A 26,844-nucleotide genomic window follows, 5' to 3' on the forward strand; every position below is an offset into this window, starting at 1 on the left:
TATATTTGTGTGTGTGTGTGTGTGTGTGTGTGTGTGTGTGTGTGTGTGTGTGTGTGTGTGTGTGTGTGTGTGTGTGTGTGTCATCATAAATAAAAACGATTTATTTGCTACTGATTCATTATTTCTGCCATGCGTAGGTTTTACAGGCGTTGCGATTTGTGTATATTGTTTCTGATAGTAGGTCGGAAATCACGGCGCTGGAGGAGCAGGGAGAGAAGACAGGAATGACAGAGAGGAACGAGAGCAAGGGAGCGAGAGCGAGGGCGAGGACTAGTGGTGTGTGTGTGTGTGTGTGTGTGTGTGTGTGAGAGAGAGAGAGAGAGAGAGAGAGAGAGAGAGAGAGAGAGAGAGAGAGAGAGAGAGAGAGAGAGAGAGAGAGAGAGAGAGAGAGAGAGAGAGAGAGAGAGAGAGAGAGAGAGAGAGAGAGAGAGAGAGAGAGAGAGAGAGAGAGAGAGAGAGAGAGAGAGAGAGAGAGAGAGAGAGAGAGAGACCGTGATACGTAGTGAATCCTCATTTTGCCGTAAAAAAAAAAAAAAACTTGTATCTCATTTGGCGGGAGTCGGAGAGAATCAGCAAACTATCCCTAACTAGCTCACCCTCGTTACCAAGTTCGTGCATTTTTGAGTCGCCGTCGCGGGAGTTCATCGAAAATAACAAAGGCTACAGCGAGTCAGTCTCCCCGAACGAGCATGCGTCCTGCGCCCCCCTAAACAAGTGAAAGGTTGACTGGCCCTTAATGCTTGCCTGTCGTGCTCATGACAAGAGAAGGGTAAATACACACAGCTATCCCCTTGACTGCGGATTTCCTACAAGAAGACATGACCAAGCTACAGGAACGGAAGAAAAAGTGGCTGATACTATTCAATTAAGAAAAATGTAAAATCCTGCACCTTGGGAGGGGATATCCAGCACACCAATACCACATGGGAAACACTCCACTATCCACCACAGAGGCAGAGAAAGACCTGGGAATACATGTAACCAGGCTACCAGTGAAAGCCAAATCCGTGCCAATCGCAGCGGACGGGATAAAAGAATCATAGATATACACAGATTTAAAGAAGAGAAGGGCAACTGTACGCCATGCACCGGAGGAAGGAATGTGAGAAATACACACAAATAAATCAATAGGACAAATACACAAAATAATGATGAGGACAAATACACAAGATTTTGGGAAAGGACTGAGAAATAAACGCAATTATACGAAAGAGTCACAAATAAACGTAATTATATGGAAATGATAAAAAAAATAAAAATATGCACTATTATGAGACGACAAGGGCAAATATTCACAATTACACGAAAATAATCACAAACATATACATTATTATATAAAGAAAGGCGAATCTACACAGTTTTACGGAATCACACACATATACGATTAGATAGAGATATTGGTAATTAACTACACAGTCTAGGGAAGAGGAAAAAGAAAGTTATAAGAAGATAAGGCACATACAACTAATAGTCCAGCGAGAAGGGCAAATACACACAACTCTTATACTAAGGTAAGGGCAATTATACCTAATTTTACAAGAAGGACAAATAAACACTTTGATATGAATGAAAGCGCAAATTAACACACTGAACAAACCTTCACTATTCATTCCATGCTACTACTTATATGATTAACATTTGTAAGTGTAAAACTACTATGAACACTACTGCTACTACTATTACTATCATTACTACAGTAACTACTACAACTGGAATTACTACTGCTGCTGCTATTTTTTTACTATTTTTCTTTTTTTGTTACGTCTTGGTCTATGGCGCCGGTAGGCTTTCTTGGTGGGGACTGGTGGTCGGCCCCAGCCCGTTGTGGTGCAGGCAAGTGTTTATAGTGGCGCCATCTTGTCTGATTCATGCCACCCCCTCCCACAACTCATTTTTTACCCTCTTTTCGGGAAAATCTAGAGTCCGGATTGACGGATGGTCTTCAGGGCAGCATGTGGGTAGTTTTAGGTCACTCGGCGATGACTGAAAAATTGCCAGTATTTTGTCGAGGCGGGCAAGACGCGAACCTGCGTCGTCTTGAACGCTGCTCCAGCACACTGACAACTAGGACACCGCCTCCCCACTACTACTACCTCTACTACTATTGCTACAACCACTACTACTACTACTACTACTACTACTACTACTACTATTACTATTGTCACTACTACCCCTTCGGCTAGGCATATCACTTCATTCACACGACACACAAGTTAAACCAATAAAATACAAACTCACAGAAACAGCGCTGAACTTTTTTAAACTATGACATCCACGTCACGGCCAGCTACACTTGAAGGTAACGTGCACATATATGTTTGAAGTTTTATTGATAAACTATTCCAATTGTGATCTCGTTATGGCCATACACGTAATATGGGCTGTAGAAAAATAGAGTGAGCGGCTGTGCTGGAACCAGAGGACCTATCACTGATTAACCCATCGATCCGTTTGTCAATCATTCCATGGGGGTGTACGGGAGGACGGGAAAGGGAAGGATAAAAAGGGGAGAAAAGGGAAGGGGAGGGAAGGAAGACACTGGCTATGGCTAAACACCAGCATGTCGCATTGTTATCCTTGTGTTGTCAGTCGTTTTTGTCTTGTCGTATCGTATTACTAATTATATTTTCTAAACATCTTCCTCCGCTTCATGTTTTTTTCCTCCTCCATCAAAGCAAGGTTTCTTCACACTTAAGTTTTGTTTGTCACTCGGCAATTTCCATCAATAACAAATATCGAACACGAAACCTCTGTGCAACACGACAAACTGAACTCATGGCTCGTCTCCACTTCAGAGTAAAGCACTCTCGGAAGCGCTATCGAGTATCGAGAACACGACTGTCAAGTGGACACGGGTCTGAGAGTTTCCCTCCGACAATTTGAATTTATTCTCGCGGAGCTGCGTTCTACAAGTTTGGGTTCGTATTGACACAGTAGAATGCAGCTCAGGACGAAGAACAAAGCAATTAAGTTGAAAACCATCTATGGAGAGAACCCCAATTCGTTGTGTCGTAGGAGCGAAAAAAAAAAAATGCAAATCCTTGGAAAACACATACCAAACAAATAAGTGTCTAGCTATCATTAATAACATATTCATCGTGACAGGACAGATATGCTTCCTTACCAGTACACACACACACACACACACACACACACACACACGCACAATACAATCACTTGCTCACTATTTGCATGATTCCTTCATTATCAACAGTTTTGCTCGCATATGTCCTCCTTCTGTGTCATCTTGTATATACGAAAATGAATTACTGCCTTTACTTCCAACGGTTTGACAAGCATCCACATACCTTTTATCCCACTCAGATGCTTACAAGATAACTGACTTCCTTTCTTGACTGTTTTAACGACCCATGGCAACATTGCCCCATACTAACTTCTTTCTTATGTTTTTCTCCCAACCACCTGTGCACCACGCTCGCACCCACGCCCAGAGGGGGATTCGAAGTTGGAGTTGCGAGGCGTGGGGAGAGCAGACGCCGGCATGTATCAGTGCTTCGTGCGCGGAGATGAGGCCACCTTGCAGGACGCCGCGGAGTTACGCCTGGGCGGTGAGTACTACAAGAGATCCAGTTCACGTCCTTTTAGAATACAGGGCCTACCCCCGTGAACCCAGCGTCCACCAGTAGGAGTTAACATTTCCAGCATCCAATTATCATATGCAGCACGATTTGGGAAACTGGCCTGTCTTTGAAGTTGGAGGAAGCGGAGGAAGTGGTGGAGGAGGAGGAGGAGGAGGAGGAGGAGGAGGAGGAGGAGGAGGAGGAGGAGGAAGAGGAAGAGGAAGAGAAGGAGGAGGAGGAGGAGGAGGAAGAGGAAGAGGAAGAGAAGGAGGAGGAGGAGGAAGAGGAGGAGGAAGAGGAAGAGGAAAAGGAAGAGAAGGAGGAGGAGGAGGAGGAGGAGGAAGAGGAAGAGGAAGAGGAGGAGGAGGAGAAGGAGGAGGAGTAAAAGGAGTAGTAAGAGCAATAGGAGGAGCAGCAGGTATTATTACTGTTACGTATTATTATTATTATTATTATTATTATTATTAGTAGTAGTAGTAGTAGTAGTACCGTACACAATCTATATTCTTGAATTCAGTTCAGTGGACTGCACTTTTTTCAGGCATCTTTATCCGATTTAGTGGAACAAGCTAGTAAATGAAAATCTACTGGAGGTTAACTAAATTCAAATTCTGAGGAATTACTCCCCAATGTACATGAATCAAAGAACACATACATCCGGGAAAAAAACATATGTAAACAGACCTGGCTCGTGGTGCACAAAGCGACTGTATCACGAATTTTAATGGAATTGCATTCGATTATATGGAATATTAAGCCAGACTGAGCTAGAATAATGGAAGTTCGATTTAGTGGAGGTAGTGTCTCAAATTAAACTCCGAGGGACAATCTCAAAACAGTAACTCGGTAAAGTATTTTTAAAGGCTGCCGAAACAAAACAGTTGGCGGCTAGAACTAGTCCACTAAAATGAGAGTTCACCTTAATATTAGTTGTTATTATTGTTGTCGTTTTTGCTTTGGTTGTAGTGAGAAAAATATATTAATGATGATGTAAAATATAAAGACTTCACACACACACGCACACACACACACACACACACACACACACACACACACACTGAGTTGGACACTGTCTATAAGGTAAAAGCACGGACCCTTTAGAAGCCCGCTGCTGTTCCTTTTCAAGCCGAGTGCCTTTGAATTAGAAACCCGGCACACAATCAAAGCAGCGTCAACTGACCGGCCTTTAGTTTAAGCGGGTTTCTCTCAGTCATGGAGGCGGACACTCCAACTTTGGACCACTGTCACCCTTCACGTCCCTCTCCCCTTCCCGGACTTCCAACTCCCATCCGCTTCACCGTCCTCCCCCTCCCTAGACCTGAAACTCCCTTGCCCCTCCCCTTTGACCCCTTACCTTCCCAGAGCCTCTGCTAACCCAACAAGGTACTGAAAAATACACGAAACAAGCGCTAGTCGACAACGGTCAGGGCGGCGTGGAGGCTCGCCAAGCGCTGTCATGAAATTGAGAGGAGACAAGTGGTGCCGAGGCGTCCTTCACTCAAACTCACTCACTCGCGCTCTCTCACTCGCTTCATCATCTGCAAATATTCGGGACGAGACAAAACGTTTCGGGTCGTGCGAACTGACATTGATGGAGCAACAGTTTTCTTACAGATTTCCTCAATGGCAGTAATCCACCCTTTTGCTTACTGGGGGCCGCATACAACCGGCAGGGTGTGCTTTTCTCGTTTCGTTGAATGGATACATGAATATTACTCACATTAGTTATAGATTCACACGCATTCAAAATCAAAGTATATATGCATGTTTAACAATAAACATAATGAATATATTAAAATATTAACACATTGGCAACATATTTTAAGAATCTATTTTTAAAGCATACACAAAAGCATGTATACAAATATAAATATTAATTCACTAAAATGAATTAAGCTTAAAACAAGCAAACAAAGTTGTCCATTAATTTAATTGCATATATAACTGTTTCAATTTAGAAGAGCTTATTTTTATCATGATGCAGTGCGATAAATTCATACGTACGTGTCCATCCCTTTGAGGGTAAGAGATACTTCGCTGAAAGGGAGAAAATGAAAAGGTGAAGTGTGTACGAACAGGAAGGCACTTTGAAACTGCCACAGTGTATCTGTCTGCCTGTCTGCCGGTTAACTTGCCTGACTTCACCCCCACCCCCTCTCTCTCTCTTTTCCTTTTACAATATATCGCCAAACACTCTCTCTCTCTCTCTCTCATTCCTGCGGCTCCGCGAGGGAAATCACAGGTCCTGCTGCCCTCGTCATCACTCTGATAGGGACTCGCCGCCCCGCCAAGCTGCATCGTCTCCTCCTTGTGTGCTGTGCATAAATCATGACACCACGTCTCTGAATGTTACAGCTTCGTGCAGGCAGCTCTGGTGAGTTGATAAGCTGAGGGACGTATTAAATATAGCCTTCGTGTTGAATATGAAAATAAAGTGACTAGCTGTTTACTGTGCTGTATTTTTTTCTGAACTTGAAAATATGCAGGAAAAATGTTGCCCGTAGATAAACACCATAAAAAGTCGCCGCTGTCCGGAATACTAATGCTGCACCTGGACGCCAACCGCTAAAAAGATATATAAAGTAGTCAACAGCGTGCCAAGAGCATGAAAAGATCCCCATAACAATGCAGCAAAGTATTGTAATAACTGCAACACATTAAGAACAGGTATAGAACGTGGTGTGGATAGATAACACGAGACCTCATATTTCATACACTAAGACAATATAAACGAGGAATATAACCATTAGGAAGGACATCACACAACACTAGAAAGGAAGATCTAAACTGTGATGGAACACCCAACTTTGTAATATGGAGAAGTTAGAAAGCATGAGCCCTTCCCATGGCAAATAAAAGACCAGAAAAGAAGAAAAATATATGAAACATTATACCGAAACACCTTAACCTGGCGGAACACTCGTCCAGTGCGTGGTATACTACAAAACACAACAGTTTGAATTCCATATATTGATAAGACAAACAAATATAACCAGAATAAAATCAGATTACCAGCCACTATACGTGAGGAAATAAGCACAGCAAGGAGAGCCAAGCAAATAAAGTGGTGTTGTTTGAAGATACGAGGACTTAGAATACAATAAAATAAAACATTATATTAAGAACAAAATCATCAGAAAAAAAAACAAATGAAGCTGAGGTCTGGATGCGACGGGAATCACAACAGCCTCGCCCCATCTGTGACCTGCCGCGGCTGTGGGGCTTGATGGGCCTCCAGCCACCCCAGACTCCGCCGAGGGGCTTCCTCCTTTCACCCAGAATAAGACCTCGTCAATTCCTGCTCCCTCGTCCCTTCCCTTCTTCGGAGCCAACGCCCGAGCGCCGCGTAGAAGAAAGTTGCACTGTCCAAAGTAACGACAGCGATTTTAGTGACAAAAAAAAAGCGGCCTGAGGTAAAACACTTTAAAATGTGTCCTTTTGTTATTAATTTATGGATTGTAGAACTTTAAAAAATAGTTCAATGCTAACATATTTTATGACAGTGTGGTCACTAGCCCTAAAACATCATGTAATAGATATGATAGACATAATTACATTTTCTCAAAAAGCATTCATGTGCGAAAAAAAATCATTACCCTTAAAAAATTACTCTGTCATTGGTGTGAGCGTCTGATTATTTCTTCGGCGAACCAACCTTCTGAACAACACAAGGACAAAGAGGAAAATAAAATAATATTATGATACACGAATACCCGAAAATAAATGACACTGAGCAACAGCCACACAAAAGTAGACACGAAAGAAACCACAAAAAAGAGGAGGCGCTGAAGAGCCATCTCATCACTAATGACAAATGCTCTGAATGTTATCGCCTGCCCGTCACTCTTTCGCTACAACACCTGTACCTACAGAGCAACATGCAGCCAAGTCCGCTGTCATTCAAAAAGCTTCATTTGTTTATGTATTTCACCCGTTTGTAACATTACTAAAACATCAGCGTTCAAAAACCGGAGGTCGCCGCCAAGAACAATGGTACGATGCAGAGCCGGAGAGTAGGAAAGTTTGGCGAAAAGAGCAGCGCGAAATTCAAACTAATGCTGATACAATACTGCTCTTCTGCAATCTAGGTATCGTCAGGAACTCGAAGAAGCACCTAGAGCATCATCAATCACCATCAATTTGAATTTTACGTGGTTCCTTTGGTAACAACATGGGGCCTCTGATGAAGTTGGCTCAGGTACCAAGGCGCCAGTTCTGGTTAACATCAACAACAACACAACTCATGGTCTGGGCCGTCCCACTCCAAATCCTTTCAGCCACACACTGGAGGCACTCGTGGTCAGGCCGGAATGAAAAGTCAAATGCGTGGCCATCCATAAGGTCTCAAAAATAGTGTACCTTAAATATGAACAAATAAAACGTTTAGGATGGAAAAGAAGGCAAAGTTTTTGGAAAGTGGGAGAGAAACTGGAAAACATGGGAGAGAGAGAGAGAGAGAGAGAGAGAGAGAGAGAGAGAGAGAGAGAGAGAGAGAGAGAGAGAGAGAGAGAGAGAGAGAGAGAGAGAGAGAGAGAGAGAGCGAGAGAGAGAGAGAGGGGAACAAGGAGGGGAGGAAGGAAGGTCACTGGGCGGGGAAATGTTTTCTCTTCTGAAACACGATATGAGGAAATTTGTCTCCGTGATTGTACGATGTCACCGCTGTGTGTGTGTGTGTCCTGATCTCTCTCTCTCTCTCTCTCTCGTAATAGCGTGTTCCCATCCATATATTTCCTACCGTCATTCCGTGTAGGGAGGCACGCAACGGGATGTAAATGAATGAATATACTCTGAAGTGGATTCTGTTGTATTTCCTGACCAAAGCTTAATTAAATATATTTATCAACGAGATATTCTTTATTACCTTTACTTCAAATGAGCCTCCAATCTCCTGCATTCAAACTCCATCGTAGGCTTCGATTTTGTTTTTATATTTTCTTTGTTCTTTTCCTGTGTCGGAGCTTGGGTTATCTGGAGGGAAAATGAAAAATACTATGGGAAAATCTAGGTAGTAATCACTTTGTAACAAAATTTATTCCGTAACTCAATTTGAATGTGATTTCCTTTCCGGCAAAAGTGGCATATTGTTGGCGTGTCTGTCTCGCTGTCTGCCGGCCCGGCCTGTCTGTCTTTCAGTTAAGTTCGCATTAGTATTTAGAGTTTGTCAGTCACAATGCATTCGGGTCTATTAGTGTTTTTTATGCTCTTTTTGTGCGTGTGTGTGTGTGTGTGTGTGTGTGTGTGTGTGTGTGTGTGTGTGTGTGTGTGTGTGTGTGTGTGTGTGTGTGTGTGTGTGTGTGTGTTCCTCTCAGCCTGTGTCTGTCCGTCTGACCATTTGGTTAATTGTCTCAGTTACGTAATTATGTTCACATCCTGTATGTATTTCTAAATGTATTTACTATTTATTCATTTATGTATGCATGCATAAGTTTGTATATTAACTTATATAATCCATTATTTTGACTCCAAACATCAAACTAACTACAGGACTGTAATCTATTAATCTTATGTGATGTTTTGTGACTACGCCTGCGTGGATATGAAAAAAAAGAAAAACTCTGAACCTATCTAAAACTCATGTTAATCGTCAAAACCATAGTACTTAGACCCAGTGACGCGGACAAAAAATGGACTCTCTCTCTTTCTTTCTTTATTATACTTGCAAAAGAAAATGTAAATGTAACAATGTAACATACACTCGGACGCAAACAGCACCGTGGACAGGATTATCTTAGAAAACGAATAAACGTTTGGAATATCTAGACATGTTTCTAGTTCACCAAAATTCCACACACAAATAAAAAGAAACGGAAAAAAAAATAGACAAAAGAACGTAAACTAAAACAATATTTATGTTGCTGTCATTTTCTGTGCCATGAGCGAATAAGGTAATTGCCCTCAGATTTTCGAAAACAGGTATGATGGAAAAGTTAGTGGAGAGAAAGGAAGGGGGAGGTAAACAGGAGGTACGGAGCAGAAGTGGAAGAGGGCGACGAGGACGAGGAGTAGGACGAGGGACAGAAAGTGGAGGAGGAGGAGGAGGAGAAATAGGAGGAAGAGGAGAAAAAGGAAGATGAAGAAGAGGAAGGTAGAGTCGGTTAGAGGGCGGTGAGGGAGAGCAGAAAAGTTATAACACAGAGTAATGATAGGAAGAAATATTGGGTTTGGTGAGTAGAATGAGGAGGGGAGAGGAGGAGAGAGGGCATTACATAGGACGATGGTCAGAGGGAAAGGGAGAAGAGAAATTGCTCTGCGACATGCTACGCTAATGTTACCGCACGTTTTTTGTATTATCTTAATTTCATGGTACAAACCGTTTACCGGAATGGGGAAAGATGATGGAAAATAAATGGTCAAAGTCTTTCTACTCTGCCTATCTACATCTATCTTTCCTTTCTGCTCTAAATACATACATTTCCCTAACCTGTGCCTAAGAAGCTTGACCACACTAACCATAAATTTTCATATTCTGTCTGAACTACCCAGTCTTTCTTTGTCGCAATTCTTCATGCTAATTGCCCCTTTGAACTAGCTCACTGCATGTTTTCATCCTTCCCGCGGCCTCTTTGCAAGCTTACTTAAGTAGGAGCTAACTAATCCTAATATATCTCTCTCTCTCTCTCTCTCTCTCTCTCTCTCTCTCTCTCTCTCTCTCTCTCTCTCTCTCTCGATAGATAGATAGATAGATAGATATTTACAGCATCCATGGTCAGTACTATGTACATCCTTTTTTCTCTACGTTGGGCTCATCGAGTACATTATGTTGCCAAGCCATCCACTTCCATTATAGTTTTCCATTTCAGTTAATACTCCGTTTTTCCTTATCCTTCTTTCGTTCATTCTTGTCTCTCCCTCCAAGCCGCTTCTTATCCATCCATTCGTCAATCGCACAATCTGGTCAAACTATCCATAGAGCTATTTTTTATCATTCCTCTTCAGCATCTGTTTATCCACCTTTACCTTACCTTCTGCTTAAACCTCCCGCTCTTATTTACTCCTTCAGCCCACTTAGTTGTATAAAGTGTACCTGTAAATATACCTGCATGAGGCTGGAACATTTTTTTTTTTACTTGTGAAAAAATCATGAAAATAACTTAAACAACATCCGCGACCAAATACAGCAGCATGTAAGCATATCTTGCTCAATCAACCAATAACATTAATTATAGACACAGGTCCGTATTATGTTTTTTTTTATCCAAAGGCTAGTTAAGGTAACATTCATAAAGTTTTCAACCATAATATCAATACCTGTGGTTCACTTCTAATTATCGGTTAAAGCTTTAGTAATCTTCCCCCAGAAATGTAAAAAAAATATGCGTTGAAGAAATGTGAAAATTATATGAACAAGAAAATGATGCCTCCTACTTTGCCGTACTATGGCTTACTTATTATAAAACATGACAAACCTATTTACCACTGCGACAAATGAATCCATCTAATTATCACAACAGTAACAGGCAATGTGACAACCCAACAGAGTGGTACACTGGACTGTGAATGCGAGGCCGCTCCGGGTCCGGGCTGGGTACACGACACATGCATGATATACATACGTGTTCGCCCTTTCTCATCAGGTTCTCAATACGCGGGTACACGAGGAGGCCAAGCAACCTTAGGGTGTGTGGCAGAAACCGGGGAACAGTATATCAGGCACAGTGGGGGACATTCGTTGGAGAGTGCGTCCCGTAGTGCAAGGGAAAAATATCTTACGACGTGTGTGACGTGAATAGATTTGACTTCCACTTTTGAACACCTCAAGCTTATATCAGTCCTTTTCACTGTACTTTATCGCTCTAAAGGGAGGAAATACGTTTCTTGAGAGCCGTATCGGGGAAGTTAAAAATGCTCATATAAACACAACACGAAGCATCCCCATTGAAAAAAAAGAGGTCATAATAACATATACATTAAAGTTGTGTAATTCAAAGTATTCTATCGTCCTTGTGAACGTATCCTGCATAACCGAACGCGCTGACTTTGTTCCCATTCGAAGGCTGCAAAATGTTACGGTCAAATTACAAGTTATTTTTCAATTTGCCACACAGAAATATCACACCGTTATTGTATGATTGTTCGGCGAGCGAGAGAGAGAGAGAGAGAGAGAGAGAGAGAGAGAGAGAGAGAGAGAGAGAGAGAGAGAGAGAGAGAGAGAGAGAGAGAGAGAGAGAGAGAGAGAGAGAGAGAGAGAGAGAGAGAGAGAGAGAGAGAGAGAGAGAAATAAAAAGGGGTGTCACGGTATTCTGGAGTGACAAGTGGCAAAGTGACAGCTGCAGCGGGATAGCGAAGGGAGAGTTTAAAAGGCTGGGAAAAGCGAGCAGGGGAAGAATGGAGAGAGAGAGAGAGAGAGAGAGAGAGAGAGAGAGAGAGAGAGAGAGAGAGAGAGAGAGAGAGAGAGAGAGAGAGAGAGAGAGAGAGAGAGAGAGAGAGAGAGAGAGAGAGAGAGAGAGAGAAAAGGGGGGGGGCAGACAGACAGACAGACAGACACCACAGACAGACACAGAAAGAGAAACAAATTCGTATTTTAATGAACGCCGTTACTCTTATTTTCGTAAAAAGCAAGGCCACGTCCGGTGGGAGTAAAACATTTCTTGATGGCAGCGTCCGTGACGAGATAAAAGCGCCGAGTTGTTGGCGTCGGCGTGAGTGTGATGGCAGTGCTTGGGGCGATGAGCTAAACATGGAAGTCTTGCTGCTCCACCATTAAGGATATTATTTCTGTGCATTCTTTTCATTCCCGGATTTAAGACTTCATGAAAGGCATGCTTGAGTAAAGACTTGTGTAACACCACCGTCACCGCCGCCACCCTCAACCGTGCCCACCTGCTTCGAAAACCAACACTGAAGTCAATTTGTGAGCCGATCTAAAGATAATTTTCATAAAGCATCGTAAATAGAAAAAAAGAATATCGTGTCACAATAAACAACCACAAAAAACAAGAACTCTAAGAAATGTGCCGCAATGGACAATCAATTTAATGTTTTTGCAACGGGCTGACTGCAGGATGGTCTCATGACGTCCATAGCGGAGGGGTTAAATAAGCGCCCATTCCTTGCTCTCAAAAATAGTTATAAATCTGCTCACGTTTGCGAGCGGCAAGAGAAAACACTGGAAAACTATTATTTCGTTTTATCAGTAACTCTGATATTCTTTTATTTTCTGTTTTTTAACCGGGAATTCATCCTAAAGAACGAATTTCTGTCTATATTAAAATAGTATGACGAGAATAACAATGTTTTAACTTCTGTTCTCTAATTTATCGTGTACTTATCTCCTTTAGTAAACAGAGTATTTTTCACCTTAAATATTTTCTTTTATAATTCTATTGTATTATCTGCAGAAACCAGTTGTAAGTCCCATATTTTTTTCTTCCCTTAGCCCTTGCAATGTTTCCTATTACTGCATAATGATCCACGAGTAAAACAAACTATGTACAGTGCAGGGAATGAAGGTGAGGCGGTTCACGTACATCAACGTAATTCTGTGCATGTCTAGGCGGATTAAGGGAAGGGAGGAGACCCGGAGAGGGAACCTGCACTGCCAATACGGGGGGATTAAGACTGCCAGGAATGCGAGCGTACTTGTGATGAGGGGCTTCCGGTGCAGTGTATTAAGAGTTTACAGCTCCGGTTGCATTATCTGCAAGACACGTGCGATGAGGGAGGGAAAGAAACAATTACGATAGAGATCCTTGAATATATATAAAAAAAATACTCATCTTCGTGTTGTGGGTTGAAAGGTGTTGTAAGCTGAGAAATGAAAGTCTCGTCTGTCTCGTCTCTCTCTCTCTCTCTCTCTCTCTCTCTCTCTCTCTCTCTCTCTCTCTCTCTCTCTCGCAATGACATCTTGGCATACGAATGGACACGACTGCTCGGAGTAATAACATATAATTTTCGAATAAGTATGTATCATCATTTCTATGTGCGTGTTAGCAGGGGTGGAGGGGGGTAAGTAGGTGGGTGTGCAAATACTTTCACATCCATTAACTTATACACAAGATAAACTACCCATTTTGACCCTCCCACCCTCATGCACTCACGAATTCCCCCCTTCCCCTAACCTCTACACCCACCTCACCCCCCTCGAACCACCTTCCCCTCCACACACATACACTCACACCCACACACTCTCTCCCTTGTGAATATGAGATGAGGGATATTTACACTCCTCTCATTTGGCAGTGGAATGATAATGGGATGCAATGTTAGGGAGACGCCGTGTCGCCTACCTGGTTAATGACACCTTCGCCCACCTGTTCGTGCCGTCCCCAGGTGATCAAGTTCCTTTCTCTGTTTCATTACTTCTCTTCACTCTTATTTTCGTTCTCTCATTGCTATTCCTACCCTTTCCGTCCTATCCCTCAGCACCTAACTTTCTTTTTCTCTCTTTTTTTTCCCCCTTGAACTACTTCCTTTACTGTAAAAAAAATACCCCCATGTCATCTTTACCCACCATTCACCCACACGTAAAATCCACTTCCCTCTATAACACACCCTTTTCTATCCTTCTATCCATCTATTCTTCTGACTTTCTCTTATTCTTCAACTACTTCGCTAGACTTTACCTTACCTAGCATAGAGTAGTTAATTAATGACAGTCTCACTCACCTGATCGTGCCTGGCCCAGATAATAACGTAGATGTTTGGATGCTTGTCTCGTCCACGTTAGGCTTTACTTTATTCGACCCAGAAAGAAAGAGAGAGGTATTGCTAAACATCCTGTCTGGTAACTCTTGTATAATAGATCGGAGTTAGAAAATTGACACTGACTTAAGGAGAATGGGAAAGAGAAAAAATGGTTACGAGAGAGAGAGAGAGAGAGAGAGAGAGAGAGAGAGAGAGAGAGAGAGAGAGAGAGAGAGAGAGAGAGAGAGAGAGAGAGAGAGAGAGAGAGAGAGAGAGAGAGATCACCAGAATTATTATTATTATTATTATTAATATTATCATTATTATTATTATCATCATCATCATCATCATCATCATACACAATTATCATTATTGCCATCATCATCAGCATCATCATCATCATAACCAATAAAATCATCATTAGTTACTATTGGTATATTGCCAATACGATTTTTTTTTTTCAAGTTTCTGGACTTGTCTTTTCCGATAATCAAAAAACAAAAACAAATGTTATTCATTACATGGCGTCTAATAATGTCTTTTACGGTGCCTAGATTTAGTTAATTCATAATATTACAAATAAATTCAGTCTCCACGTGTGCAGCTCAAATAGACTAAAATACTATAATCGTATGACCTTTTATTTTATGTAACACCATAACATAAGAGTCTACGGAAAAAAAGTTACAATTTTCAGGGAATTTTTCCTTTATTTTACAAAACACGAATAAGTAAAAAAGGGAACATGATTTATAGACACAGAAGAGTAACACCACACTAAACCCACTCCCCTCGACATTAAATATACCTGAGGAATATGACGTAGCATCAAAAAGCTCTGAACTGAGAGGAAGAGAGGCAAAAAGGTCTTCATATTTTTCCTCCTCCGTCAATCCCCGATGGAGAGAGCGCGCAAGAAGCATCATTACCAAACACGACAGCCCTCATCTACCACACGCAGGGAAGTTTACCGTCACTCACACCTGCTCGTCAATAATGCAGGTGTGAGGCGGCGGGGCGAGTGACGGGCAGAGAGCTTATTGAGACTCCGAGCGAGGCAACAGCGAGCATAATGGATAGCGTTGTTGCGTTATGACCCGCGGCCCCGAGGTATCTTACGCGTGATAAAGGTGGTGAGGTAAGGCGAGGAGAGGTGAACATTAGACGCTGAAGGATGGGTTATGGAAGGGCATGAAAGAGTGAGTGGGTGGTAAGGCCGGTAAATGAGCTCTTGCAGATGTTTTAAGGAGTTAGTTGAGAGAGAAGGAGAAACAGAATGACTGGTAAGGGATGGAGGGCGGATGAGAATAAAGAAAATAGGAGAATTGTATGGCGGAAAAGAGCATGCTTCACATTGTTTTAAGGAAGAAGTACAGGCAGAGGAGACAAAGGAAAGAATATTATGTGTAGAATGTGAAATGAACAGGGATGAGTGAATGTGAAGGTTAAATAATGGATAGAATAGTTAGGTGACTATTTTAAGGGAGGATAATTGAGGAATAGTAACGAAGGAAAATAGGAGAGAAGGAAAAGATGCTGAGGAGTGAGAAATGGAAGGATGGAAGAATGAGACAGCTGTGTGGTTGGAAGCGCGTGATTTTAACTGTTTCATGGAAGAGAAAATAAAGAAATGGAAGAGAAAAAATGGAAATGAGAAGAAATATGAAAGAACAGGCAACAAGGGATGAAAAATGTAATCTACTGAATATAAATTAGAGGAAGGTAGTATGATGGGTTGAAAAGTGATACGAGATGTTTAAAAAAAGGAGGAATTGAGGAAGACGAGACGAAAGGGATAGGAGAGGCTAAAAAGACGGTGAAATATCGCAGACAAGAGAAAATGTAGGAGTATGAGGAGGAAGATGGCTGCTAAAATAGTAAGCCGAGACGTTCTAAAAAGGGAGAATAATTGAGAGAAGGGAAAACGGGAAGAGAGGAGGAGTCGAAGGCGAGGGTTGGGAGAGAAAAAAAGTGAATAAAATACTGAGAATAGTGTGAAGGGAAAAAGGGTTATTTGAGGACTTTCCGGAGTTAAGGAAGAGGTGAGGAAGGAGAGAGAAGGGGAGAGGAGGAAAGGGGTAAGAAAGATGGAGAGAGAGAGAGAGAGAGAGAGAGAGAGAGAGAGAGAGAGAGAGAGAGAGAGAGAGAGAGAGAGAGAGAGAGAGAGAGAGAGAGAGAGAGAGAGAGAATCCCGGAAACGTAAAATTTAGGAATACATTTCAGCGTAATCCACTTAGACGCAACAGGCAGGTAAGAGCGGTCGATCCTACATTCCAGGAAGCTGACGTTATGGAACAGTTCGCAACTTAGTTCTTACCAACTGGTATTATCATCATTATTATCATTTTCATTATTATTATTATTATTATTACTATTATTATTATCATTATTATTATTGTTGTTGTTGTTGTTGTTGTTGATGACGATGATGATGCGTATGTTGTTGCTGTTAATACTGTGGATGCAAAATCGGAAACTTATTCATGTTCTAGACGAGAAAGCAGACAGGCAGTGAACCAGATGAACATACATAGGCAGACAGATAAATAAATGCCTATATAAACACAGACAGACTTGCTGACAGACACACACACACACACACGCGCGCGCAAGAGAAACAAACAGACCCTCCCATAGAGCTGTGGATATGAAGTTGATCCAAAAATGTAACCCGAGTTTGTTTGGGGACAACTCAGCCGAAAGTTGAATAAAAAGCGAAAAAACTAAAGTGAATCCTCAGTCCTGACCCGAGGAGAGAGAGAGAGAGAGAGAGAGAGAGAGAGAGAGAGAGAGAGAGAGAGAGAGAGAGAGAGAGAGAGAGAGAGAGAGAGAGAGAGAGAGAGAGTGTGTGTGTGTGTGTGTGTGTGTGTGTGTGTGTGTGTGTGTGTGTGTGTGTGTGTGTGTGTGTGTGTGTGTGTGTGTGTGTGTGTGTGTGTGTGTGTGCGTGTGCGTGCGTGTGTTCCCGTCAGAGTCTCGGTTCCCTGCGACATCCAGATTCCGGCTGACTGGAATCCGATGGCAGAGTCACTCTCCGTAAAACACTGGGAGACTATAATGCTCCTTAATATGCTGGCCCGAGCTTTTTACTTGCCGCAGGGAAGACGATGTTTGCATGTGGTTACCTGGCTCGCTCTCCCTCTCTTCCGCCTCTCTCTGTTTCTTCCTCTCTTTTTCTCGATCTTCCTTCATTATTTTTTAGTTTTCTACCTTTGTATTCCTCTGTTTCACTTCTTGCCTCTCATTGTCCCTCCTCTCTCTCTCTCTCTCTCTCTCTCTCTCTCTCTCTCTCTCTCTCTCTCTCTCTCTCTCTCACACACACACACACACACACACACACACACATCCCGTCTTTCCCTTTTTTTCTTTCTTCCATTTTCTCTCCTTGCTTTCTTTCATTATTTTTCCATTTGCCTCTCAGTCCTTCTTTCTCCTTCTGCCTTTCCTTATTTCCTGGTTCCCTTCACTCCATATTCTTCCTCTTCCTCCTTCTCCTCATCTCTCTTCTTTCCTCTTACTTTTTTCTGTCTTATATCCAGACTTCCCTTCTTTCCCTCGTTCTCTTTCCTTTACATTTCTCATCTCCTGTAATCAATACGTTTCCTCTTTTATATCTTTTGTCTATGTTCCTTTCATGATTCAAACTATTATCTATTGCTTTAAGTCTATCTACCATCTTTTTTCTTGTCCACCATCCGATTATTATTTTCTCTCTCCTCTTATCTCCATCTTCCAAGGATATGTCGACCTCTTTCTCTTCTCTCTTCCCCTCAATCTTCCCCACTTTACGTTATTCCTTCATCCCATAATTCCTCCCTCTTCTCATTCCATTTGTCCTGTCCATCCCTTCCTCATTCCGTCTTCCGTGATAGATGGCGAAATTATGGAGAGAGAGAGAGAGAGAGAGAGAGAGAGAGAGAGAGAGAGAGAGAGAGAGAGAGAGAGAGAGAGAGAGAGAGAGAGAGAGAGAGAGTAGGAGCAAAATACGATGAAGAAGAGGGGGAAGGAAAGTATGAGAATGGAAAAGCAGTTGAACGGAAGGAGAAGATTGTTTTTGCATTTTTTTAGACGAGATGAGACGAGAGAAGAGGAAAGGAGAGGAGAGTAGAGGAAAGAAAAGTGAAGTAAATTGCAAGGAAGGGACTTGAGGGCGATAAAATGAGAAAATAATTATGACAGGGCATGAAACGGAGAGAGGCCGTAATAGTTGTATAGTCCGTTTCATTCCGTCTAAAATGATCGCAGGAGACGGGTTTGACATTTTCTTTATAATCCGACGAAGAAATGCTCTGAGCAGGCTTAAGAAGAAAAATGCTAATGCTAAACCAAAACTAAAATAAACAAAGAAGGAAACTTAGAGACGGGAAAAGGAATAAAAAATCGCAGTTTTGGGTTTTTCTCGTCGGCCATTTCCCAGCCTGTCTCTCTCTGTCCGTCTGTTGTTCTCTTCTTCTCATATGTCCTGACCATTTTTATTTCTTGATTTTTATTAGTCTTTTATGTGGCATCTACTTTTATCTATTATCTTATCAATTTTCAGTATTTCCTACCAGTAATACTAGACGGTAGTTCTGTTTATTTGTAACACAGCGCTGGCACACACAAACACACACACACACACACACACACACACACACACACACACACACACACACACACACACACACACACACACACACACACAGACAGACAGAGACAGACAGACAGACAGACAGACAGACGGACACACACACACACACACACACACACACACACACACACACACACACACACACACACACACACACACACACACACACACACACACACACTGGCGTACATTGGCATCCGCACCGCCATCCGCTCATCTACGCCAACATTATTCCTTTTTCAGGGTAAAGGTGTCATCAGAATTTTAATCAGTGGCTCCGTGTCGCAGTTTTCTGTTGGTTTCCATATTTTTCTGGCTTGTTTTATCGGCAAGGAAAGAAATGTGTTAAACTAAATAGGCTTAGCCGTGTTATATTTTCCGGTTTGAAATTATAATTATACAACAGTTTAAAAATAGGGATAATCCAACATGTGCCGCACATTTTAAGGGGAAAAAAGATAAATATAACAGAAGCTCTGACGAGGACACGACTTTAATTAAAACTCGAATATTACAGTTTTATGTTATGTGTGCATTTGTTACAAAGCAGAGGAAGCAGAGGCGGGACAAAAAAAAATAATAAAGCTAGACGCATCATAGATTATTATATTATTTCCTGAGCTTAAACGATTATGACTTTTCTTTATTGATATTAAAACAGAATAACAGAGCACCACAGGAGTGACAGGCGTTTATTTCTAATCAAGTTTTCATTACAAAAAAAAAAAATCTAAACAAACAAAACGAGCTTGAACAAAACAAAACGAACTTAACAATGCAACTTGAGAGAGACAGACTTTTAGCATTTTTTCTCCTCTTAATAGCGAGAATGTGGAGGCAGAGAGGCAAGCAGGCAGGCAAGGAAGCAGGTGGTCAAGCAAGCAGGCGAGTGGGCAGGCGGGCGAGTGTGGATCAGTGTTGTGACGAGGGGAAGGAAGGAAAAAGGGGAATAAAAGTGGAAACAGCGAGGGTTAAGAGAGGAAATGACAAGGATGGTTTAAGGATGGGGACATGCAAAACCGTGACGCGTGGACCAGCGAGGGTAAAAGAGAGAAAGAACAAAGTGGACTAGGAAGGGAGGGTAGAGTAAGGGAAGTTAAGGGAGGAAAGAGGAGACGGAGAGGAAGATGAAAAAGAGAAGAGAATAATGGAATGCAGGGCAGAGGAAAGAATGGGACGAAAGAGGAAAGAAATTCGAGGAAGGAGGGGAGAGAAAATATAAAGAGAAGAGAAGAGAAAGCGAGGGGACAAGGCAGAAGAAAAGAGGAATATAGGAATATGAAGGAAAGGAGTAAAATGAAGGTATAAAGAAAAGGGAGGAATGGCCGAGAAAGAAAATGGGGCGAGGAGTGGAGTGGGGAGAAAAGAATAAGAGAAAACCTGAGAAAAGAAATGAAAAGAAAAAGGAAAAAGAAAAGTAGAGAAGAAAAATGACAAGAAAAAAACAAGAAAAGGGATCAAAATAAAAGAGAAGAGAATAAAAGAAGAGGAGACCAGAGGAAATGAGAGGAGAGGTAATGAGAGAAGAATGTACAAGAGAGTAAAGGAAAGACACTGAGGATATTGAAGATGAAATACAAAGACAATAAGAAATAAGGAAACGTTTAGTGTAAAGAAAACGAAGGCAAGAAGTAAAGACAGGCAAAGAGCAAGGTAAGGAATGAAAGACGGAAGAGAGAAGGAAAGACAGAAAAAAATTGCAAGGAGGGGGAAAAGAGGAAGGAACCGGGACAGTGAGGAAAAGATATGACGGTAACAAACTGAAGGGAAATGAAGGAGAGGGGGAAAAAAAGACGAATAAAAGAAGAGAGAACAGGAGACAAATGAAGAACAGATGGAAGAAAGGGAGCGGAAAAGGAAGGGGAAAGATAAGGCATGAAGGGAAGGGAAAATAAAAAAAATAAAAGAAACGAGGGAGGGAGAGGAAAAGGGAAGAGAAATATGAATAAAAAGAGGCCGAAAGAAGGAGAAAGAGGGGGTAAAGGGGAGAGGGGGGGGGAGGAAGGGGGAATGGGGATGGCGCAGATGTCACGTAGATAGTCGTCTCCGAATTTACTTCCTACGTTAAGTTAGGTGAGAGGTAATGAACGAGGTAGTTAGGAGGCACTAGCTGGCAGTTAAGGCTTAAATAACTCGTGTGTGTGTGTGTGTGTGTGTGTGTGTGTGTGTGTGTGTGTGTGTGTGTGTGTGTGTGTGTGTGTGTGTGTGTGTGAAAACAAGAGTACTTTTTTTTTCTTTCTTACGGACCCTGTGTACATGAGGTGTGTGTGTGTGTGTGTGTGTGTGTGTGTGTGAAAACTAGAGTACTTTTTCTTTCTTTCTTACGGACCCTGTATACATGAGGTGTGTGTGTGTGTGTGTGTGTGTGTGTGTGTGTGTGTGTGTGTGTGTGTGTGAAAACAAGGGTACTTTTCTTCTTTCTTCTTCTTCTTCTTCTTCTTAAGGAGCCTGTATACATATGAGGTTATTTCGTGCGCAAATGTTGCCTGTTTACTCTAGGCTGTTCAAGATAAAGCAAGGAAGGGATACCCCCCTCTACCCCTACCCCCCCTAACCCCCCTATCCCCCCTCTCTCCCTTTTCTCCCTCTCTCCCTAGGTGCACACACGCCGCCGTCGCCGCTACTGCCTCAACCTCCTCCTCCACTACTTGCATCCACACTAACTCTTCTCCTTTCCTTTTTTTTCCTACCTCCACTTTCTCCTTCTCCTTTTATCTTCTATAACTTCCATACTGAATGTGGCTTATTCCTCCATATTCTTTATCTTTATCTCTTATCGGATCCCTTCCATTTTTCCTTCCTTCCTCTCTTCACTTTCTTCTTTGCTTGTCTGCTTCCCTCCTTTCCCTTTTTCTCTCCCTCCCGTGTTTCCTCCTTCCCTTCTTTGTTTTTCCTTCCCCCTTCCTTCCCTTCTCGTTTTCCTTTATAATATCTTTCTTTCTTTTCTCCTTTGTCATTTCCTCTATTCGCGTCTTTCATACCTGCGTTCCTCTACATCGTCTCCGTCAGTTTTATTTATTTTTTTATATCAAAGTAGGAAAACTAATTTGAGCTTTCGTGGCTACATTCCTGAGCCTCGATTCATAGTTTTCAGCATCGCTTTTCAGCATTTTCTTACCGTGTTTAATGTTTCATCACAAATATATATTCCTGTTTAGTGCAGAGTCCTTATTTTCCTTTTTTTTTAATCATATAGCGGACATTCAAGCCTTTTTTATGACTGATATAATCATGTACCGTTCCATTCTTTTTATTTTTCTACTCTCTTCCTTCCTTGACTTTTTTTCTTAATCACTTTCCTTCACTTCATCCTCCTCCTTCCTCTCCATCCACTTTTGTTGAACGTTTTTTTACGTCCTTCTCTTGATTGCGCAGTTTCTTTTTTCTCCCTCCTTTTTTTCTGATCCTTCGTCTCTTCCTTCCTCTTGTCTCAAAAATATTATTTCTTGGACGTTTAATCATAGTACGGAGGCTTCTTTTTTCCACCTAATGCCTTTCTTTTTCTTCGCATACTCTTTCATTTCCTGATTTTGTTACATCACGGAAAGTTATCAAGTCTACACCTAATTTCCAATTCCTGTCCCCCCTACGCGCGCGCACACACACACACACACACACACACACACACACACACACACACATACACACATTCCGCTCCGGTAGCTAAATCGGTAGAGCGCTGCGCTGCAAGGCTTCACGGCCAAACAGGAGGCGGTTCGAGCCCCGCTCAGGCCGGATTCTTTCTGATGACTAGGATTGGTTACTGTCCCCCCTTGAGCAAGGGGGATGGGGTGTGTGGTGTGTGAGGTCCTGGCAGTACCCAGAGACCGACGATAATGTGCACCTGCTCACGTCGGGATGGTACCTGCTGGCGAGAGCGAGTCCAACTCGTTATCAGGCCGTGGTGAATTACACACACACACACACACACACACACACACACACACACACACACACACACACACACACACACTTTTAAAAAAAATCAAAACATAAAAAGGATCTGAAGAAAAAGTGTATGATAATTAGGTATCAATTCCATCATTCTCCGGCAAAAATTGGCTCATGTGAATAAATGTTTTGCTATTGTATTACATGTTCTTTTAGCGTAACCCTTTGGGCTAACTATAAATAATCATGTAGATTACAGCGATGGGAACAGGTAAACAAAAAACAGGTACCAGGTACTACCTTCAGTAATAAGAATATAATAAAAAAAAATCAATTGAAATAAAATAGATTGTCAAAATGTAACAACTTAAAAAAATATCAGGTACCAGCAGTTATTAGATTCACTACTAGAAATATAATGACAAATTAGGTTACCAGTTATTAGCCTCACTACTATAAAATTGAGCGACTCATTATAAGAATGCAAAACAATCCTGTAATTCCAGCCATCGTATAAGCGTCAAGACTTGGCAACACCTAAATGGAGTAGGAGAGGGTGCTGCCCGTTGCCATAACTACAGGTTACTCCTTCCGGTGCACCTCGATACCTGAGCGAGAAGCAGGTATTCCTGGTGAATTCCGGGGCCCTCCTCGACGGAAATCACGGCGCTGGAGGAGCAAAGAGAGAAGACAGGAATGACAGAGAGGAACGAGAGGAAGGGAGCGAGAGCGAGGGCGAGGACTAGTGGTGGTGGTGGGGGGGTGTGGGGGGGGGGGAGAGAGAGAGAGAGAGAGAGAGAGAGAGAGAGAGAGAGAGAGAGAGAGAGAGAGAGAGAGAGAGAGAGAGAGAGAGAGAGAGAGAGAGAGAGAGAGAGAGAGAAGGCAAGGCAAAGGTTGAAGACACTGTCCGTCCCTGTACTGGCTATGCGTCATATCTGTGCTCGACACGCAGCCTTTCGGACAGAGTCAAAGGCTTTTTCCACATCATCTCCTTTCCTCTTAGTAACGGTCTTGTGCATCTTAAGATCTGCCCCATTGTTGTTTCCTTTCCCATCTGCATTTTTTTTTCGGGCTAAATGCTCTTCTGAACTTGCTAAAAGTATGCACACTCTTCCTCTGGTTTCATTGCAAACGACAGGACACCCTATCTCATCTAAATCCGTTCAACTTCTTTAGGAGAGAATTGAGACAGCATCTTAATATTTTTATTTGGTTAATTCTCTCGAGGAGCCTGTTCGTATTTATTTTATCCTACCGCTTGAACGCTTTAATGAGCGGAGTATCAATACACTTATTGAACCTAAGTTGAGAAGGTTTTTCCGAAACTTCTTCTGTTCTCCTTTAGTGGGAGCAGAGCATAGTGGGCTGTTCATGTTTTTAATACCTTGACTTGCCTCTCATCTGCAAAAAAATGGTGTCCTAACATATTTCTTGAGACTTGCAATTCATCATGTCAAACACTCCCTCCAATACACAGCCATCTTCCCTGTTTCTATTGAAAATCTTTTCGCCTTAACTCTCCCTTCTATTCTCTCCTCTGCACCAAAGTCAATCAACATTTGCCCTCCTGCTCCTCCTCCTCCCTTGAGTCCTCCCTTCTATACTTTCTTCCTTTAGCTTTCCTTTCTCCTAGCCAAGCTCCTCCCTCGCTTTCCTTTTCTCCCATCTTCCTTCTCCTGTCTCCTTCGGTCCTTTATGTCTCCCTCTCCTGTTTTCCGCCCACTCTCAACTTTACCTCCCCTCCGTTCCTCTTTTAGCCTGCCTCCCTCGTCTCTCAGCCCTCCTTCCCTTCTCTCCCCCTCGCAGCATCCAGTGTCTCAACAATCTCTTCATCACTTACCTGCCTCCAGCCTTATTGAAATCAGATACACCTTATAGATTTTTCTTGGCAGGTAAACGATAAAGATATAATAGGTATACGCCTTCACTACACGAACTTAAGTTTATTAATATTATTTTCTTTTTTACCTCTATTGGGTCTGCAGGTAATAGCGAAGTGGGGTTTGCTGGTAACGGAATTTTTTCAACATTTCATTAATCCAATTTTTTCAATGGTTTGTGCATGTGAAGTTTAATAATAAGAAAACGAACTCTAAGTGTTTATTCTGGCTTCGCTTTTTTTTCTCCATTGAGTTGGTGTGTTTATCTCCCCCCACCCCTTTCGACTTGGTTCCACTGGTTCGTGTCTTACTGGGGAGGGCGTTTCACCTCTAGTAACATTATACTAATTATGGAGAGTTTATTCCGTGCATTTACATTACAAGGGAAAAGATGCTGAGGCTCTTTTGTTATGAAGTATTTCGAATAGTTGTATACTTATTGCTTCGTGGTTTATTCTCAGTTCATTTCCAGTGATGAGCAGTCCGATTTTTTCAATGAGAGAGAGAGAGAGAGAGAGAGAGAGAGAGAGAGAGAGAGAGAGAGAGAGAGAGAGAGAGAGAGAGAGAGAGAGAGAGAGAGAGAGAGAGAGAGAGAGAGAGAGAGAGAGAGAGAGAGAGAGAGAGAGAGAGAGAGAGAGAGAGAGAGAGAGAGAGAGAGAGAGAGAGAGAGAGACTACAAAAAAGTAGATACTATATTTCCTGTATTTCCGCGTTATTAGCGCAGACGCGGGGCTCGCCCGCAGGTGTGAAAGAGAGTGTAAGAGGAATTTCGACCCACCATAAAAATCCAAAAACCTTCTTTACTCCTATTCAGACAACACAGTGTGCCACGATGCTGAACCCTCCTTGTTGTCGTCGTCAGAAGATAATCGGATTACACTAAAAACTCTCGATTCTTTCCTGTAGCTTCTCCGGCAAAAACAACCACTCGAGTCGCACACCCTCCCTGTCTCCCTCTCTTTCTTCCTGTCTCCCTTATTTATGGTCCTTTTTTCCTTCCCATCCAACTTCTAGTTTTCAATCCCTCCAATCCAACGTTTTTTACCGTCTCCCTACCTCCCTCCTTCCCTTCCTCTTCCTTTCTCGTTTTCTCCTTTCTCTATTGATGTTCTTTTCTTCTTTACCTCCCCATCCAACTTCACGACTTCAACCTCCTCTAACTAGCTTCATTTCCTGTTTCCCGCCCTTACCACTCTTCTTTTCTTTTCTTCTTTCTCCTTCCTATATTACCTTTTTTTTTTCTTCTTTTTTTCCTCCCCTTCCACCTTGACGAGTTCAATTCGGCTTCAATCGCTATCCTCCTTCCCTTCACCTCCTCTTCCTGCTGTATCAATTCGCTTTTTCTCCTTATCGAACTTCACAACTTCAATCCCTTCAATCCAACTTCAATTCCTGTTTCCCTCCCCACCCCTTTTCCCTTCCTTTCTTCCTTCTTCATGCTCTTTTCTTTTTTTTCCTCCCCATCCAACTTCCCGACTCAAACTTCAATTCAACTTTAATCCCTGTTTCGCTCCCCTCTTCTCCCTCATCCTCTCCTTACTTCATCAGTGTTGTTTTCTTCTTTCCCTTCTCATCAAACTTCGCGACTTCAATCCCTTTAATCCAACTTCATCCCTGTTTCCCTCCATCCCTTCCTTCTCATCTTCTTCTCCTCCTGCTTAATGCTTCTTCTTTTCTTCCCCTTCCAACTTCAAGAGCACAAATTAAGCTATGTACAGCTCCTAGCCCTCCTTCCTCTCCTCTCCCGTATCATCCTCCCCTCCGTCCTTAACCTTCTTTCTTTCCTCCCCATCCAGCTTGCTTTGACAGTTCATCTGCTCTCCTTTAAAAGACCTTGATTCCTTTTGTTCTCGCCTTTCCAATCCCTTGCTCTCCTTTGCTGCGTCTTCTCATCTTTCCACTCCATACCTTTTCTTTCTTCCTTTTCCTCCACCCTTCTCTCTCTCTGTCTCTCTTTTTCTTTCCCTTTTTTCCCTGCTCGCCGTCCATTTCCATCTACTCCCTGCTCACCATTTTCGATTATTTTCTTCCCTTTTTTCCATTCCTTTTCCCCTCCTAATTACTTTCTGCTCTCTCCTCTCATTTTCGTCTCTTCCTGCATTACTTTTTGTTCGCTCCTCATTTTCGTCTCTTACTTAATTATCTTTTGTTCTCTCTTCATTTTCGTCCCTTCCTTCCTTTTGTTTCTATTCCATTTCCCAACATTCTTCCTCCCTGGTCGCTTTTCCTTTTCTCCTCCCCT

The 26,844-nt window shown here is 42.3% G+C and overlaps 1 protein-coding gene across 6 annotated transcripts in view; it reads left to right on the plus strand.

Annotated features, from left to right (window-relative positions):
* The window catches only part of LOC127007337 (cell adhesion molecule Dscam2-like), a 376,406-nt gene that overhangs the window by 213,876 nt on the left and 135,686 nt on the right, over window positions 1-26,844 (plus strand). For all 6 annotated transcript variants that reach the window (XM_050878193.1, XM_050878163.1, XM_050878182.1 and 3 more), the window contains exon 9: window positions 3,453-3,569. In XM_050878193.1, coding sequence (XP_050734150.1) covers window positions 3,453-3,569 — 117 coding nt within the window. The remainder of the gene's footprint in view (window positions 1-3,452; window positions 3,570-26,844) is intronic.

Source organism: Eriocheir sinensis, chromosome 3, assembly GCF_024679095.1.
Source record: "Eriocheir sinensis breed Jianghai 21 chromosome 3, ASM2467909v1, whole genome shotgun sequence".
NCBI classification, from domain to species: Eukaryota; Metazoa; Arthropoda; class Malacostraca; order Decapoda; family Varunidae; genus Eriocheir; species Eriocheir sinensis.